Below are 17,451 nucleotides of genomic sequence, written 5' to 3'. Positions count from 1 at the left end.
CACCCTCCTTTTTCATTTCTTTTTTAAGGGTGTCATTTGTACCTACATGTATTAGTAGGAAAAGGTTGACAGTCGTGGTGAGGATGTCACACATCTAATGACACCAAAATCACCCAACCAAAGGGGTCAAAGTGTGGGGCAAGAAAAAGCCTATAGGCTTCTTTATATTTGATTAGGAACTAATTTTTATAGTGTTCCTTTAAAAGGGAGTCTGTCAGTTCCGATAAACCCCATAAACTAAAGTTATGGGCTCATAGGAGCTAAATCTGAATCTGGGGATATGACTCTCATACTTGCCTTCCTTGCCGTTCCCCTGCTGCCTGCTCAAAGCGTCTACTGCAGGCATCCCGTGGACTACTTAAGCTCGCACACATAATGAGAGGACTAGTTTATAGAACTTTTATGAGCAGACAGAATTCTTTTAAAGTGCGGGGCAGCACATTAGGGCAGTCGAGTTGTTATACCCAACAGCATAAAAATATTGTGCCATTTGGTAACTGAGAAGAAAATACAGCAGACTTAGTTATGAGTGCGCTGCATTCATTCATTCATTCATTCAGACATCCCCTGGCATTCACCAAAACTAAGAGTTTTCGATGTGCACAAGATGCTTTATACATTGGTCTACATTCTGATTTAGATGGAAACCTCTTTAATTATGTTTGATCACAACACAACAGGTGTCCTCTAGCAACTAAAGACAAAAGATTAAAAACTAATTTTCACCATATTTCTGCTTCAATTATCATTTACTTATCCTTATACATGTTGAATTTCTACAAATTCCATACATCTCTCCAGCATTACTTCATGTAACAGTGGTAAATAAATAAAACAACACATTAAAATGTTTACAAGTATTATGCAGAAGTAAAAGGAATGCAAGTCTGTTATAAAACTGGCAGTGCCATGTAGTTTTTCATTTACTCTTCGTATCCATTCTTACTTTCTAGAGATCTCATAAGGTGGTATGTAGTCATAACTCTGCCAAGTATTAAAACAGTCACTATAAATTACAATAAATCTGGCAGTAAAAGACCAGGAGGTTTAGGTTCAACGCAGTTAATCCAGAAATTTGCACAGCTTGCATGGTACTGGTGGCCACCATAGGAAAGTTTAAAATGATCCGTTTCTGAATTAAATGCCTGAGAAAATAAAGCACAAATTAGTAAAGCCATACAATCTCAACCTACAAAGCCATACAATCTCAAATCTACAATCTAAAAGTCACTTAACAGGAATATATCACCAGAAAATACGTAAATCAGGTTTTCAAAGTCACAATTATATACAAGCATCGTCTAACTGAAAACACAAACAATTGTACTGATCTTGTGTTTTATTGAGCATGTTGAATATCCATAGTGCAGGGATAAGTGAAGACTTAAATGAGTACTTTGGGCTTTTTCAACTGACATCCTGTCCTTCCTATCAAGCAAGAGTGTCTTCAAAAGACAAGAATACAAAAGACAAGATTTACATTAGAACAATAGAGATAGACTGAAGAAGAGACATGGGAAACTGATCATTCTACACTACAAAAAAAAAATCACTTTGAAGCGGTTGATGATGTAAAGGTCCATTTACACACAAAGATGATCGCTCAAAGTTCATCAGAAACAGACAGCTTTGAGTAATCATTTTGCATTAAGTACTAATGGGCTAATCAACCCATTAGTAGCTAACTAGCTTCATCTTCATGTTTTTAGAGAACAGCGGTTGGTTTGTTCTCTAAATACATTGCTTTTGTTCTGCTGCGGGCAGCAAGATGCATACACTGATATCAGTGCTGCCCACCGTCCCTCTCATCAGGGACGACGGATTTCATGATGACCTGAAGTCAGCAATGCATGAAGAGTGCATGGTAAGGGCACGATGGGCACACTGTTTTAAAAAAAATGAATATGCGTTTTTACACACATGCTAACCATACTGGGGCGCTATTGGCCAAACTTAAAATTCTTAAATCTAAGGAAAAGCTTAGATTTCTTTTAGGCGGGCATAAATTTACTCATCCCCAAGAAATTGCTAATGCATTTGCTTTATATTATTCTTCTCTCTATACTCTGAAAAATACAAATACGCATCAACCCCAGTTGAAAGAAATTTTAAATTTTCTCCAGAACATTATTCTACCATGTCTGTCACCTGACTAATTAGCCTCTCATTCTACACCGATCTTTAGGTCTGAATTTCCAGAAGCCATCAAAACCTTAAAACCTCTCAAATCTCTGGGCACAGACATCTTCTCTAATGGCTATTACAAAAAATACTCTTCCCTTCTGGCCCCCTATCTAGAGACAGTGTTTTTAATGAGGCAATGGATAAGGCCTTCTTGCCCTCAGAAATGTTAAAAGGCCCTTATTGTCCCTCTACCCAAACCTGCCAAAGAATCTTCTTTTTCCAGCGAAATCGTATCCTTTTTCCCTATTGAATATGGATGTAAAAATTTATGCTAAGATCCTCAGTATCCGACTCTCTTCTATTCTTCCAACGTTGGTTGCTGCAAATCCCACAGAAACAGGCTCCTGATGGAAGTCGCTAGATACTGAATCTCATTTACACAGCTTCTTTATTCCTAGTCCTAGATGCAGAAAAGGCATTTGATTGGATTCATTAGGGTTATTTAACCCATTATGGACAGAGCGCTGTAAATTTACGGAGCTTGGTCCTGGGCTTTAATCCTAGCCAATAGTAAAAATGAGGTGGGTGATTAAAGCCCCTGCTTCTGCAATCAACCAAAAGCAGGTTGGGTTGTCAGCTGTTAGTCACAGCTGAGAACCCGAAGGAAAAGGCAGGAGTGGTTTTTAACCCCTTCTGCCTTCTCCTTTCTCGAGTACAAGACGCTCAATGAGTACTAAAAAGTGAAAGTGTTTCCTTCACTACGCGAGACGGCGGTCACGGGACCACCAGGTCCCCTGGCACTGCAGAGCTACAAGGTCCCAGCAGACTCTCATTAGCTCTGCAAGTGACTGTCACTACAGGGGATGTTTTTTTCCCCTGTAACTGCAGCTCATATGGATGCCACAGCTACAGTGGAAAAGTGTCAAATGAAAAAAAAGCATGTTAATGTCCCCCAGAGGTCTTATTTGACGTCATGGGGAACATAGTAAAAAAATAATTACTTAAATAAGTAGAACAAAATAACAGAATAAAATAAAAGGCCATTGGTGGCCCAAATGTAGCTTGCTTTTTATGAACATGGAAAAATAAAAAGCTTGTTTTATTGGAAATTTACCATTTATGCTACCACGTTTCTGTTATCTTTAAAATAAAAGTATATACATGAAAAAAAGGAAAATAACCCAAAGCCGACGCCAACCGTATGCGCCCTGTAATCCAAAACCATACAGATTATATATCAAAACATCCGAAACAATATGAGGAACCCATTCCCATATTTTATTTTTAGAGTAAATATGCTAAATTTTAAAAAAACGTAACTATAAATGTTAAAAAAAATAATTTTCTTAGCTTTTTACCCCCAACAAAACTAAAAAACAGAAAACGCAGTCAGTGAAAAAGACATTTAAAAAAATATTCATATATGGAAAAAAAAGCAGCAAAAATAGTTTTGGTAGTTGAAGGAAAAAAATAGGACAGTTAAACCCCCACATGGGAAAAATCCCTAAAAAGTGTCTGATCCTTAAGGTACAAAAAAGCCTGGTTCTTAAAGGGGTTGTACTGCAAAAGCAAGTGAAGTTAAACACTTCTGTATGGCCATATAAATGCACTTTGTAATATACATCGTGCATTAAATATTGGCCATACAGAGGTTATATACTTAAAGGGGTTGTCCCGCGAAAGCAAGTGGGTCTATACACTTCTGTATGGCCATATTAATGCACTTTGTAATGTACATTGTGCATTAATTATGAGCCATACAGAAGTTATCAGAAGTTATTCACTTACAGTTAGGGCCAGAAATATTTGGACAGTGACACAAGTTTTGTTATTTTAGCTGTTTACAAAAACATGTTCAGAAATACAATTATATATATAATATGGGCTGAAAGTGCACACTCCCAGCTGCAATATGAGAGTTTCCACATCCAAATCGGAGAAAGGGTTTAGGAATCATAGCTCTGTAATGCATAGCCTCCTCTTTTTCAAGGGACCAAAAGTAATTGGACAATGGACTCTAAGGGCTGCAATTAACTCAGAAGGCGTCTCCCTCGTTAACCTGTAATCAATTAAGTAGTTAAAAGGTCTGGGGTTGATTCCAGGTGTGTGGTTTTGGATTTGGAAGCTGTTGCTGTGACCAGACAACATGCGGTCAAAGGAACTCTCAATTGAGGTGAAGCAGAACATCCTGAGGCTGAAAAAAAAGAAAAAATCCATCAGAGAGATAGCAGACATGCTTGGAGTAGCAAAATCAACAGTCGGGTACATTCTGAGAAAAAAGGAATTCACTGGTGAGCTTGGGAACTCAAAAAGGCCTGGGCGTCCACGGAAGACAACGGTGGTGGATGATCGCCGCATACTTTCTTTGGTGAAGAAGAACCCGTTCACAACATCAACTGAAGTCCAGAACACTCTCAGGGAAGTAGGTGTATCTGTCTCTAAGTCAACAGTAAAGAGAAGACTCCATGAAAGTAAATACAAAGGGTTCACATCTAGATGCAAACCATTCATCAATTCCAAAAATAGACAGGCCAGAGTTAAATTTGCTGAAAAACACCTCAAGAAGCCAGCCAGCCCAGTTCTGGAAAAGTATTCTATGGACAGATGAGACAAAGATCAACCTGTACCAGAATGATGGGAAGAAAAAAGTTTGGAGAAGAAAGGGAACGGCACATGATCCAAGGCACACCACATCCTCTGTAAAACATGGTGGAGGCAACGTGATGGCATGGGCATGCATGGCTTTCAATGGCACTGGGTCACTTGTGTTTATTGATGACATAACAGCAGACAAGAGTAGCCGGATGAATTCTGAAGTGTACCGGGATATACTTTCAGCCCAGATTCAGCCAAATGCTGCAAAATTGATCGGACGGCGCTTCACAGTACAGATGGACAATGACCCCAAGCATACAGCCAAAGCTACCCAGGAGTTCATGAGTGCAAAAAAGTGGAACATTCTGCAATGGCCAAGTCAATCACCAGATCTTAACCCAATTGAGCATGCATTTCACTTGCTCAAATCCAGACTTCAGACGGAAAGACCCACAAACAAGCAAGACCTGGAGGCTGCGGCTGTAAAGGCCTGGCAAAGCATTAAGAAGGAGGAAACCCAGCGTTTGGTGACGTCCATGGGTTCCAGACTTAAGGCAGTGATTGCCTCCAAAGGATTCGCAACAAAATATTGAAAAAAAAATATTTTGTTTGGGTTATGTTTATTTGTCCAATTACTTTTGAGCTCCTAAAATGTCGAGTGTTTGTAAAGAAATGTGTACAATTCCTACATTTTCTATCAGATATTTTTGTTCAACCCTTTAAATTAAACGTTACAATCTGCACTTGAATTCTGTTGTAGAGGCTTCATTTCAAATCCAATGCGGTGGCATGCAGAGCCCAACTCGCGAAAATTGTGTTACTGTCCAAATATTTCTGGCCCTAACTGTACATGTTCCGTTGCTAGCGTCCTCGTCTCCATGGTGCCGTCTAATTTTCAGCGTCTAATCGCTAGATTAGACGCGCTTGCGCAGTCCGGGTCTTCTTCTTTTCTCAATGGGGCCGCTCGTGCCTGAGAGCGGCTCCTGGTAGCTCCGCCCCGTCACGTGCCGATTCCAGCCAATCAGGAGGCTGGAATCGGCAATGGACCACACAGAAGCCCTGCGGTCCACCGAGGGAGAAGACCCCGGCGGCCATCTTCAACCGGTAAGTAAGAAGTCAGGTAAGCGCTGTGCGGATTTTTTTTTAGGTCCCTGCATCGGGTTTGTCTCGCGCCGAACGGGGGGGCTGTTGGAAAAAAAAAAAACCCGTTTCGGCGCGGGACAACCCCTTTAACTACAGGGGGTCCTCCCCCTGTGTTGGCGTCCCCGTCTCCCTGGCGCCGGCCGAATCCTTCTCCTTGATTAGACGCGCTTGCACAGTCTGCCCTCTTCTGTCCCGTTGAATGGGGCCGCTTCAGCGTGCTCGTGCCGCACAGCTGGTCTGCGCATGCACCCCCTATTCTCTTTTTTCCCCTCATCCACAGTGAACACTATAAAACAGAGACTAAAAAAAGTTGTATATACTCTAAAATGGTATCAATAAAAACTGTAGCTTGCTCCATAAAGAACATGTTGTCACACTGTCCCACTGACAGAAAGGTTTAAAAAAACAAAAATTTAAGACATGCTGAATTTGGGGACACAAACCAAATAATTTTTTACCTTAAAGGACAACTCCAGAGGAACTTTTGTTTTGTCTTCCCCGGGTGCAAAAGGCATCTAGGGTATACTGGGGGATATAATATACTTACTGATCCCTTCATTCTCAGAGGCACACCAGTCTCCTGTTGTTTCAAGTGACGTTCACTGCGGCTACATGAATTCTCTGGGATCTGCAGTGGATAAGTGACTTTTTCAATTTGTTCCTATGAGAGATGCAGCATAATTCTCATAGAAATGATTAGAGACAGTGACTTAAGGCCGTCCCTGCACATACTCGCTCTCTAGCTGCTGCAGGGGAGCTAGTATCGCTGGCTCACAGAAGGGAGGCTGCAAGAGATTTCTCTTCTCGCACTCCCCGCCCTTCTCCATTGAATTAACATAGCAGCTGTTCAATACTGAAGGACTGCTATTTACACTGAGCGATCAGCTCATCATCCATCGTTTATGCTGCATAAATGATCGACGATGAGCTAACCGCTCATCGTTCAGTGTAAATAGAAGCTGTTCAGTATTGAACGGCCGCTATGTTAAGTCAATGGAGAGGGGCAGGGGAGCACGAGAAGAAAATCTCCTGCAGCCTCCCTGCCGGCCACTCTGTGAGTGAGCCAGCGCAACTAGTTCCTGTGCAACAGCATGGGAGCGAGGACACGCAGCAAGGAGTGTCAGGCATCGTTTGCCCGACATTCGTCCCATCTAAATGGACCTTTACGGTCTCCTGGAAGATCCAACTACACTCTTTGTCAGAAATAATCAAGCACCTAGAAATAATGGTTTGCCTGCAGTTAAATCTCTGGCAGATATGCAAATGATTAGAGTTGTGGTGTCATTAGATGAACGATCTTGTATAGAGAAAGTCCCGCAGCACTCCTTAGTAATGCACAGCACATGCAGAGGTTCCAGTGAGGAAAAATGCAGAGCCACCCCTGTGGGGCTGTGGACCTTCAGCCCCAGGTATGTTCCGTTATCAGGCTTGATAAAGACTCACCTAGCCGAAACGTCGCCATTTTTATGGAGCAATAAACCTCTTTTTTGCTTATTACACCACTGATGCTGCCACTTTATTGCTGCTAGATGAACAATCTTGTCACCTGAGGCTCTAAAAGCGGTCAATAAAAAGGCTTTTTTTCCACATATGTAGAGCTCTTTTTCCACATATGCAGATTAATTTTTTGGTGTACAACTGAATAAATTCCAGGCCCAACTGCTTACTTGTACAGAAAGAAAATTGACTGCCTAAAAATAATCCCACTGCCCCATCCTTTTCGGCATTCCCTAAATCTTAGATAAAAGTAATAATGTAAACTGTGTGGTATGTCTGAAAACGGGTTCAGAGGCCTAGTTGGATTGGGCACATGGGGCATCCCTCCTCCCATGCTTGCTGCAAACCCAACACTTTTTTTTTTGGGGGGGGGGGGGGGGGGGGAGGGGGTGTATTTCTTGACCTCAGTGGCAGGGATGGGGTGCAAAAAATGGTGCTCTGTGAGGCTTCACAAGCTTGTGGAGGTGCAGCGGCCTCACATAGAAGACGTTCAACAAGCTGCTCCTAGAATTCCTGGAAGCCGAGTGTTCCCGGGGACTTCCTTTATAATTCTCACAAGCCTCTCTATCCTCTCAAATGCCTTTTTTTTAAATTTTGAAGCCATTTATTAGCCACGTCACAACATTTTGCAAAATACGTTTTTCGTACTTCACCGCACCAAACTTTTCTCAAATGTTCATTATTTGCTTTTTTTCATGGTATACTTGTAGAACTTGTGATGAATCAAACGACACCTCACAAGACATGTTAGCATTGTGGACTGTATAGATGCCCTAATTTTTAGTCGCGCAGTGATTTCAGTACCTTGAGAGGGCGGCGCTATTGCATCGCCAAATAATGTCATACAAAGGTCGGACTCTTCTTGTTAGGTACATTGATCCTTCCTCTTTACAATATTTAACACTTTCGCCTTATGTGTTGTCAAGAAATTAATTTGATTTTAAAACATTCATGTCTTTGTTTTGCTCATTGGCCCAAGTACGACTTCGACACTATATACACAAAAAGAAAAGAAAAAAATACCATGCCAAAATTGCTGCTTTTCAGTCATCTGGATGCAAAGAAACTTCTTGGAAATTATGTATTACAGGTAGCGATTTGAATAATGCTGGCCTCACACAGCCAAATGTGGAATCTGCTTGTGGAGGCCTGCAGTGGATCCCAGCTGTGAGCCGTGCACGATGTAGTTGTGTATGGGCTGCAGGTATATCCGCGACGGGCTCTTTGTTTTGGATATCCAGAGTAAAATAGAACATGCTGTATTCTCCTTTCTGTGAGTGGATTACGTAATTCTGACCTGCTAATGTGGAACTGTGTAACCAATACATTTGATTGATCTGCATATTACCGTGGATCAAACGCATACAGAATCCGCAATTCTTATCCGGTTGTGTTAGACTTGCGCTACCTTTATATCACGTGATCGGGGACCGCTCAATGGGGCCTCTAGTCACTCGTCTGCCTTTGGTAGCGAGGAGAGGAGGGACCGCGGTATGCAATGACATCTCCCTACTCTCAGCTACTCTTGCTAGCCGGGAGCAGGGAGATTTTTGCGTCTGGTGCGCATGTGCAGAAGACAGTGTTAGGTCCTGGAAGGGAGATCGCGAAGGACGAAGGTGAGTAGTTTCAGCTCCCCTCATGGATTCTATCTGTGAAACTAACTTTTTTCACTTTTGATTTACTTTACAGGGGTCGCATTTCGCGGCCCGTCATAAGAGCTCCAGGCTGCCGGCTGCTGCGAAAGCAAATAAAGTCTTGGGGTGCATTAAAAGAGGTATAGAGGCGAGGGACGAGAACATTATTCTTCCACTATAAAAGGCACTTCTCAGGCCCCACATGGAATACTGTGTACAGTTCTAAACACCCGTGTTCTGGAAAGATTTTGCAGAGCTTGCGGGGGTTCAAAGAAGGGCAACTAAATTAATAAACGGAATGAAAAGACTGGAATACCTGGAGAGGCTATCAAAATCGGGATTATTCACTTTAGAAAAAAGACGGCTAAGGGGTGATCAAATAACTATGTATAAATACTAGAGTTGAGCGAACGTACTCTGCTGAGCTTGATGCTCGTTCGAGTATTAGCATACTCGATGGTGCTCGTTACTCGAACGAGCATCACGCCGTGTTCGACCACGCCCCAGTTTTTGGCTCCACCCTGCTGCGATGTGCCTGTCCCCTCCCTGCCGCAGCACACACGGCAAATTTTTTGGGGAGGGGGAGGGGGAGAAAGAGAGAGAGAGACACACAACCCCCCCCCCCCCCAAAAGCTCGAGACCCGGCGGCCCACATACAAAAATGCTCGAGTCTCCCATTGTAGTTAATGGATTTCGTTACTCGACTAGAGCTCTCGAATTTTATGAAAAGCTTGACTTGAATAACGAGGACCCTCGCGAGCATTTGGGTGCTCGCTCATCTCTAATAAATACATTAGGGGACAATACAAGGATCTCTCCCATGATCTGTTTATACCCTGGACTGTGATGGTAACAAGAAGGCATCCTCTACATCTACAAGAAAGCAGGTTTCATCACCTGAAAAGAAGGGGGTTCTTAACTGTAAGAGCAGTGAGACTGTGGAATGTGCCTGAGGACGTGGTGATGGCAAAAATCGATAGAGGAGTTTAAGGAGGGACTAGACATCTTTTAGAGTGCTATGATATTACAGGATATATACATTAGGTGACCAGCGGGGTTGTTGATCTCAAATGTTGATGCAGGTTTTACTCTGACTGCCATTATGGAGTTGGGAGGAACTTTTTTTTCCTCCAAATGAGCGGAATTGGCTCGTTTTTTTTTTTTGCCTTTCTTTGGACCAACAAGGTGGGGTAGTTGAAAAAGGCTGAGCTAGATAGACATTGTCTTCACTCCACCTAACATACTAGGTTACCTCCGTCAGCAGACAGCAGGGAGCTGTCCCGCTCACAGCCCTCCCAACATGTCTCCACAACATTTCCACACTTCTGTGGCCTGTTTGGTCACCAGATTTAATCGCCAATAGAACATGTATGGGACCATCTGGGATGCCAACTTCAACAGCCTGTGAGTTTGCAAGACCTAGTGGCTCAGTAACAGCAAATGTGGACCTAAATGCTGCAGGATACCATATGGAATCTGTGTGCCTCCAGTCCTGCTTGTATCACATCTTTCATCCAAGCTAGATGTGGTTCAACAAGGCACTAGAGCCTCCCTTCAAGTGTTCAGTTTTCTGCAATAAATTATTCTTTTGCTGTGATATTGTAATCAGTTATTTATATCACTATTACAATCACACCTAAAAAGTTTCATTAGATTCCAAAAACTGCTAGGTGCTTTATTTTTCTTTTTTTGACAATGAGTGTAGATGTACAGTAGGTCACGTGGGATGCCAGGGGACTGCACCAGATCAGTTCTCTCAAAGAAGAGATCAATAAGCAATATGCCCTGTATACCAATTGCTCCCTGGGAAAATAAATAGTTTCCCCAGACTGGCCTTTAAAAAACAAAACAAAAAAAAACAGTATCACTGGTGTCCTTCAGACCATAGAATAGTCTTAACATGAAATTTTAAATGCTCTGTTAATGCCATAAAAATGAAACCCAAAAATCAAAAGATGGAATTGCATTGTTTCCCCATTTGCCCCAACTAAAAGGGTTTTAATGTTTTTAATACATAATATGTCAAAAACACACAAAAAAACAACTCATAAAGCTGTTTGCAGAAAAGCTATGGTTCTTGGAATGAAAAATGGCAAACAAAAAAGAAAATAAAAAAAAAACTACAAACAGGAAGAGGTAAAGCATTACATCTACAACTGGTACCCGGCTAGATGGTCTGTTTACATACCTTGCTTCTAGAGTCAACATTTAGCAAACACACGCCACATGCTAATTCTTGAGCATTTTTTATTCCTGGTCGCAGCATACAAGAAGCAAAATCCAATGCACTTTCATCTGGCTGTAGGAAGAAGAAAACCAGTCAAAAAATTATTTACAACCATTGCGCAAAAATCGATGCCAATTCAGCCGGCAATTTACAGAACAAAATGCGTACGCAGCACTATTTCATCCTGTTTTTTTAACAGAATTCAAGATGTAGATGTGAACAAACCCTTATTCAACTAAAGAATTATGCAAACAATACACAGTACAGTTTTAAAGGGAATCTAAGCCACCGCCGTGCATGCATATTACGCAGCACTTTCCATCACTTAATATTGGTATGAGTTACCTTTGGGGCTTACAATCTATATTCACATATCTGTATGTTTTTGGAGTGTTGGAAGACACCACAGTTCCTTGAGGAAAGCACACAAAAAGGGAGAAAAAAGAGAAAGTCCATGCAGATATTGTCCTCAGTGAGACTTTAACGCAGGACCTCAGCTTTAGATTGATGTATGAGAGCCATTATGAGCTGGCTTCCTCAACTTTTCTGAATACGTTTGAGGAGCTTTGTGTGTTGATAGATTAAGATGAGGTCCTATATGTAGGCAGTCAAAGATGTGCATATGTGGCACTCACCAGTAAAAGATCTTGACAACAGCAGTAATTCACGGGCATTAAAACACCACACGGGGAGAGAGTAAAGAAAACGCAACAGCTATGACATGTCATTTGACGCTTCTTCAAGCCTAAATATGATGCACACATCATGACGTCCTAGGTATTTGGACGGCAGGCTGTCACCTAGTAACCAAACACCACCACATAGAGAGAATACTTTAAAGGGTTATAAAAACACACTTAAATCATTGAGGTCCTTCAGACCAAGAGCTGCTAATGTGTTTCTTTCTCTTTGCTTCTTTCCCAACATTTTAAGTCTATCTTCACCATTCTTTAACCCCTTAACGACCAGCCCATAGTGTTTTTACGTCCTCCCGAAGTGGGCTTTATTCTCTGAGGACGTAAAAACATGTGTCCTGCAGAGAATAAAGCCCCTCGGCCTGTGGACGTGACAGCTCCATGCTGTCGGTGTCCGCAGGTGGCCGACAGCATGGAGCTGTCATTCCGGGCTGTACGGACCCCCCCCCCGGCATTGCGATCGGCGCTATCCAATGGATAGCGCCGATTGCAAAAAAGTAAATAAAAATTGAAAAAAAGTTACATATTCAGCTGCCCTCATGGATCGGATCCATCGGGGCAGCTGAAATTACTCACCCGGGTCCGGCACGCTGCTCCCCGCTCTCCTGATGCTCCGGGCCCCGTAGCCGTCCTTCTGCGCATGCGCGCCAGGCGGCATTCCGTCAGCCGCATGCGCAGAAGGCCCGGCGGCGCGGGAAATTTAAAATCTCCTGGCTCCCGGCTCCGGTAGGTAGACGGGAGGCAGGAGGTGTCAGCGGGGACTGCGGTGAGCGGTCCACGATACCGCGATCGCCGTTATACAATGGATAACGGCGATCGCAGAAAAGTAAAGAAAAGTGTAAAAAAAGAAAAGTTTCACCTCCCCTCATGGATCGGATCCATGAGGGGAGGTGAAAATACTCACCCCGCTTCCTCCATGTCCTCCGGACGGTCTCCGGACCCCCCGCTGGCTTCTGCGATGTGCCGATGTGGCGCGCATGCGCAGAAGGCCGGCGAGCCCGGCAAATTCAAAATCTCCCTGCACCCGGCTGTCACAGTTAGCCGAGTGCAGGGAGATATGACTGGGGACCGCTGTATGCGGTTACCAGTGATATGATCACCGTTATCCATCGGATAACAGTGATCATATAAAGTTAAAAAGTAAAAAAAAAAAAGTTAAAAGTTTATAAAGTTAAAGGGGTTGTCCCGCGGCAGCAAGTGGGTCTATACACTTCTGTATGGCCATATTAATGCACTTTGTAATGTACATTGTGCATTAATTATGAGCCATACAGAAGTTATAAAAAGTTTTATACTTACCTGCTCCGTTGCTAGCGTCCTCGTCTCCATGGTGCCGACTAATTTTCGCCCTCCGATGGCCAAATTAGCCGCGCTTGCGCAGTCCGGGTCTTCTTATCTTCTCAATGGGGCTCCGTGTAGCTCCGCCCCGTCACGTGCCGATTCCAGCCAATCAGGAGGGTGGAATCGGCAATGGACCGCACAGAAGCCCTGCGGTCCACGGAGACAGAGGATCCCGGCGGCCATCTTCAGCAGGTAAGTATGAAGACGCCGGACCGCCGGGATTCAGGTAAGCGCTGTGCGGGCTGTTTTTTTAACCCCTGCATCGGGGTTGTCTCGCGCCGAACGGGGGGGGGGGGTTAAAAAAAAAAAAAAAAAACCGTTTCGGCGCGGGACAACCCCTTTAAAGTTTCATCTCCCCTTACGGATTGTATCTGTAAGGGGGGATGAAATTACGTACCCAAGGTCCCCGGATTTGTTCCCTGATGGGATATTGATCCGCAGACCTTACCCCAGCTTCTGCGCATGCGCCCGTCAGCATGATGGCGGACGCATGCGCAAAAGTGAAATATTGCCCAAGAAATTTAAAATCTCCCTGCTCCTGGCTTCCAAAGGTAGCCAAGAGCCTGGAGAGGTCATGGGGAGCCGCGGTGTGAGGTAACTGGTCACGTGATCGCCGTTCTCGAATGCATAATGGCAATCACGTAAAAGTTCTTAAAAAAGTGGCAGTTTCATCTCCCCTCACCGATGTGATTGGTGAGAGGAGATGAAACATCTTCTCGGAGGCTTCCGTATTTGAATCCAGATGCGATTATCCTCCATGGACCCTTCCGGCTGCTGCGCATGCGCCCGCCGGCAAAATGCCGGACACATTCGCAGGAGTCGGGGAGCCCAGGAAATGTTAAACCTTCTTGCTCCCAGCGACCAACGATCGCTGAGTGCTTGGAGCAGTGACCGGTGGCCTCGCTGAGCGGTCCCCGGTCACGTGATAAAGTAGCGATCTAACATTAGGCCGGTCACACATGACCGGAGAGGAATTACTTTGTGCTCTATGACCGCGGATATACCCACAGCCCATATGCAAACACATTGTGTACGGGCTGCGGGTACCCGGGTCATCTCTAAGCGACGGCGTGGGAAATAAAAACAAACAACGGTGTACTGCGCATGACAGTCTGTGTGAGTATGCAGTTATGCGCAGTACATCACGCGGCCGTACGCAGGGTCACAGCCGGGCTCACAGCTGGAATCCGCTGCGGGCCTCCGCAAGCGGATTTCACATACGGCCGTGTGAGCCCGGCGTTATTCAGACCACTACCTGTAACACATAATTTACAAGAAGCCCCGGGAACGCTCGCCTTCATGCAGTTCCAGGAGCAGCTTGTTGAGCGCCTTCTCTGTGAGACCGCCGCACCGCAGCAAGATTACAAAGCCTCACAGAGCGCCACTTTTTACACCCCATACCTGCCGCTGAGGTTACGAAATACCCCCAAAAAAGAGAGAGAGAGGGGGGGGGGGATACCCGGTTTTCTTGCCCCATGTGCCCAACCCAACCAGCCTCCGTAATTACCCCTGTCTTCGGACATAAAACGCAGTTTATATTATTACCTTTATCTAATACTTAGGGAATGCCAAAAAATGGGGGGTGGGGGTGGGGGGGATTATTTTTAGGAAGTCAATTTTTTTTCCGTATAAGTGGGCAATGGGGCCTGGAATTTATTCAGTTCTGCCCTGAAATCCAGCGGGCATTCCCTCCATTATGGGCCTAGCCATGTGTCCTGTAAGTAGATTAGGGCCACAATGGATATGTTTCTGAACACGGGACAAACAGGGGTATCCATTTTGGGGTTTAAGTCTTCATTCCTATGTACACTGTACAAAAAAAACAGTTTTTAAATTGACAAAATTGCCAAAAAATGAAAATCGTAATTTTTTCCTTCTGCTTTGCTTAGATTCATTCAAATACTGTGGGGTCAAAATACGCAGTACACCCCTAGATGAATTCGTTAAGTGGTCTAGTTTTCAAAATGGGGTCATTTGTGGGGGTTCTCTATGGTTTTGGCCGCTCAATGGCTCTATAAGTGGGCAATGGGGCCTGGAATTTATTCCGTTGTACCCTGAAATCCAACGGGTGCTCCTTCCATTATAGGCCTACCCATGTTTCCTTTAAGTAGATTAGGGCCACAATGGGTATGTTTCTGAACACGGGACAAACGGGGGTATCCATTTTGGGGTTTAAGTCTTCATTCCTATGTACACTGTACAAAAAAAACAGTTTTTAAATTGACAAAATTGCCCAAAAAAATGAAAATCGTAATTTTTTCCTTCTGCTTTGCTTAGATTCATTCAAATACTGTGAAGTCAAAAAAGTCATCGTACCCCTAGATAAATTCGTTAAGGGGTCTACTTTTCAAAATGGGGTCACTTGTGGGGGTTCTCCATCGTTTTGGTCACTCAATGGCTCTACAAGTGTGCAATAGGGCCTAAATCTCCCTCTAGCAAAATTTCTGTTCCGAAAGCCACCAGTTGCTCCTTTCATTTTGGGCCCCATTGTGCATCCAGACATACGCTTAGGGCCACAATGGGTATGTTTCTGAACACAGGACAAACAGGGGTATCCATTTTGGGGTGCAAGTCTTCATTCATATATGGGCTATACAAAAAAAACTGCTTTTAAAATGACAGAATTACCAAAAAAATGAAAATCGTAATTTTTTTCCTTCGGCTTGGCTTAGATTCATTTAAAAACTGTGAAGTCAAAAAAGTCATTGTGCCCCTAGATAAATTCGTTAAGGGGTCTACTTTTCAAAAAAGGGTCACTTGTGGGCGTTCTCCATCGTTTTGGTCACTCAATGGCTCTACAAGTGTGCAATAGGGCCTAAATCTCCTTCAAGCAAAATTTCTGTTCCGAAAGCCACCGGTTGCTCCTTTCATTTTGGGCCCCATTGTGCATACAGACGTAATACTAGGGCCACAATGGGTATGTTTCTGAGCACGGGAAAAAACAGGCTTATCCATTCTGTGGTGCAAATTCTCATTTTCATGTGTACTATAGAAAAAATTCCTGTCTTTAAAATGACATATTTGCAAAAATATGAAATTTTAGTTTTTCTCTTCTAAATTGCATTGACTCCTAAAAAAACTGTGGGGTTAAAACACTCATGACACCCCTCAGTGAATACGTTAAGGGGTGTAGTTTTTAAAATGGGGTCATTTGTGGGGGTATCTATCATTTTGACTCCTATGAGCCTTTCCAATCTTGGCTTGGTGTAGGAAAACAAAGTGTTCCTCAAAATGCTGAAAAGTAATGTTAAATTTGTACGTCTCCTAAATAGTTAAAAAAAACGAAAGTTTTTCCAATGTGCGCCCAAAATAAAGTAAACGGATGGAAATATATATCTTAGCAAAAATTTCTATATTATGTTTGCACATATTTGAGATATTGCAGTTGGAAATGTGAAAAAATGACGAGTTTTTCAAAATTTTCCCAATTTTGGCACTTTTAATAAATAAACACAAATTCTATCGGTCTTTTTTTTCCGCCTAAATGATATACAACATGTGGCGAAAAAACAATGTCAGAATCGCTTGGATATGCAAAACCTTTCTGGTGTTTTTCCATGCTCAATTGACACGTGTCAGATTTGCAAAATTTGGCCTGGTCATTAAGGCGCAAACAGGCTTGGTCACTAAGGGGTTAATCAATCTCTTCCAAACCTGTAAAACGAAGAAAACCAACATTGCTATTATACACTTCTTCAACATGTTAAATTTAATGCTCACTGAATCTCTTAAGAAGACAACTGACCATCTTACCGATATTAAAAAAAACATCAAAAACACAGGTTACGAACTACAAAACCCCTCCTACAACTGATAAAATGTTTCACAGAATGTGTAATGACTTCCCGATTGGTTGACCAATAGAAGTCCATTCTATCAGATTCTCTCTGAATGAGATACATGGTTTGTGCTTTCGAAAAGCTGCCGATTTCATAAAATACTGGATCTAATTAAAAGGTCCCAGGGGCTAAATTTAGTCCCTTCCCTCCACAGGACTTAAAGGTATGTCATGGCAGCAGCGTACCTCCCACAACTCGACGTACCCTTACGTCATGTAGATAGCGCGAGATCTCTTCTATCCGGCAGCGGGAGCCGGCTGTCACCGATGTAATCGCAGAGAGCCTGGCTGGTTGCCATGGTAAAAGGATGCCACCTACAGGCGTCCTGTATTACCACTGCTTATGATCGCTATAGA

At 43.3% G+C, this 17,451-nt stretch overlaps 1 protein-coding gene across 3 annotated transcripts in view; it reads right to left on the bottom strand.

Moving 5' to 3' along the window:
• Positions 1-627: 627 nt before the first annotated feature.
• The window catches only part of SYNRG (synergin gamma), a 242,020-nt gene continuing 225,196 nt past the window's right edge, over positions 628-17,451 (bottom strand). Inside the window, exons 18-20 of one of the 3 annotated variants that reach the window (XM_066609193.1) lie at positions 11,182-11,292; positions 6,410-6,490; positions 628-1,145 (exon numbers count right to left, since the gene is read on the bottom strand). In XM_066609193.1, the coding sequence (XP_066465290.1) occupies positions 1,014-1,145; positions 6,410-6,490; positions 11,182-11,292 (324 nt within the window). In that variant the 3' untranslated portion in view covers positions 628-1,013. The remainder of the gene's footprint in view (positions 1,146-6,409; positions 6,491-11,181; positions 11,293-17,451) is intronic. The other 2 variants (XM_066609202.1, XM_066609210.1) reach the window with 2 other exon arrangements.

The sequence above is a fragment of the Eleutherodactylus coqui genome, chromosome 1, assembly GCF_035609145.1.
Source record: "Eleutherodactylus coqui strain aEleCoq1 chromosome 1, aEleCoq1.hap1, whole genome shotgun sequence".
Lineage (NCBI taxonomy): Eukaryota > Metazoa > Chordata > Amphibia > Anura > Eleutherodactylidae > Eleutherodactylus > Eleutherodactylus coqui.
This window is presented reverse-complemented; position numbering and strand designations above follow the sequence as displayed.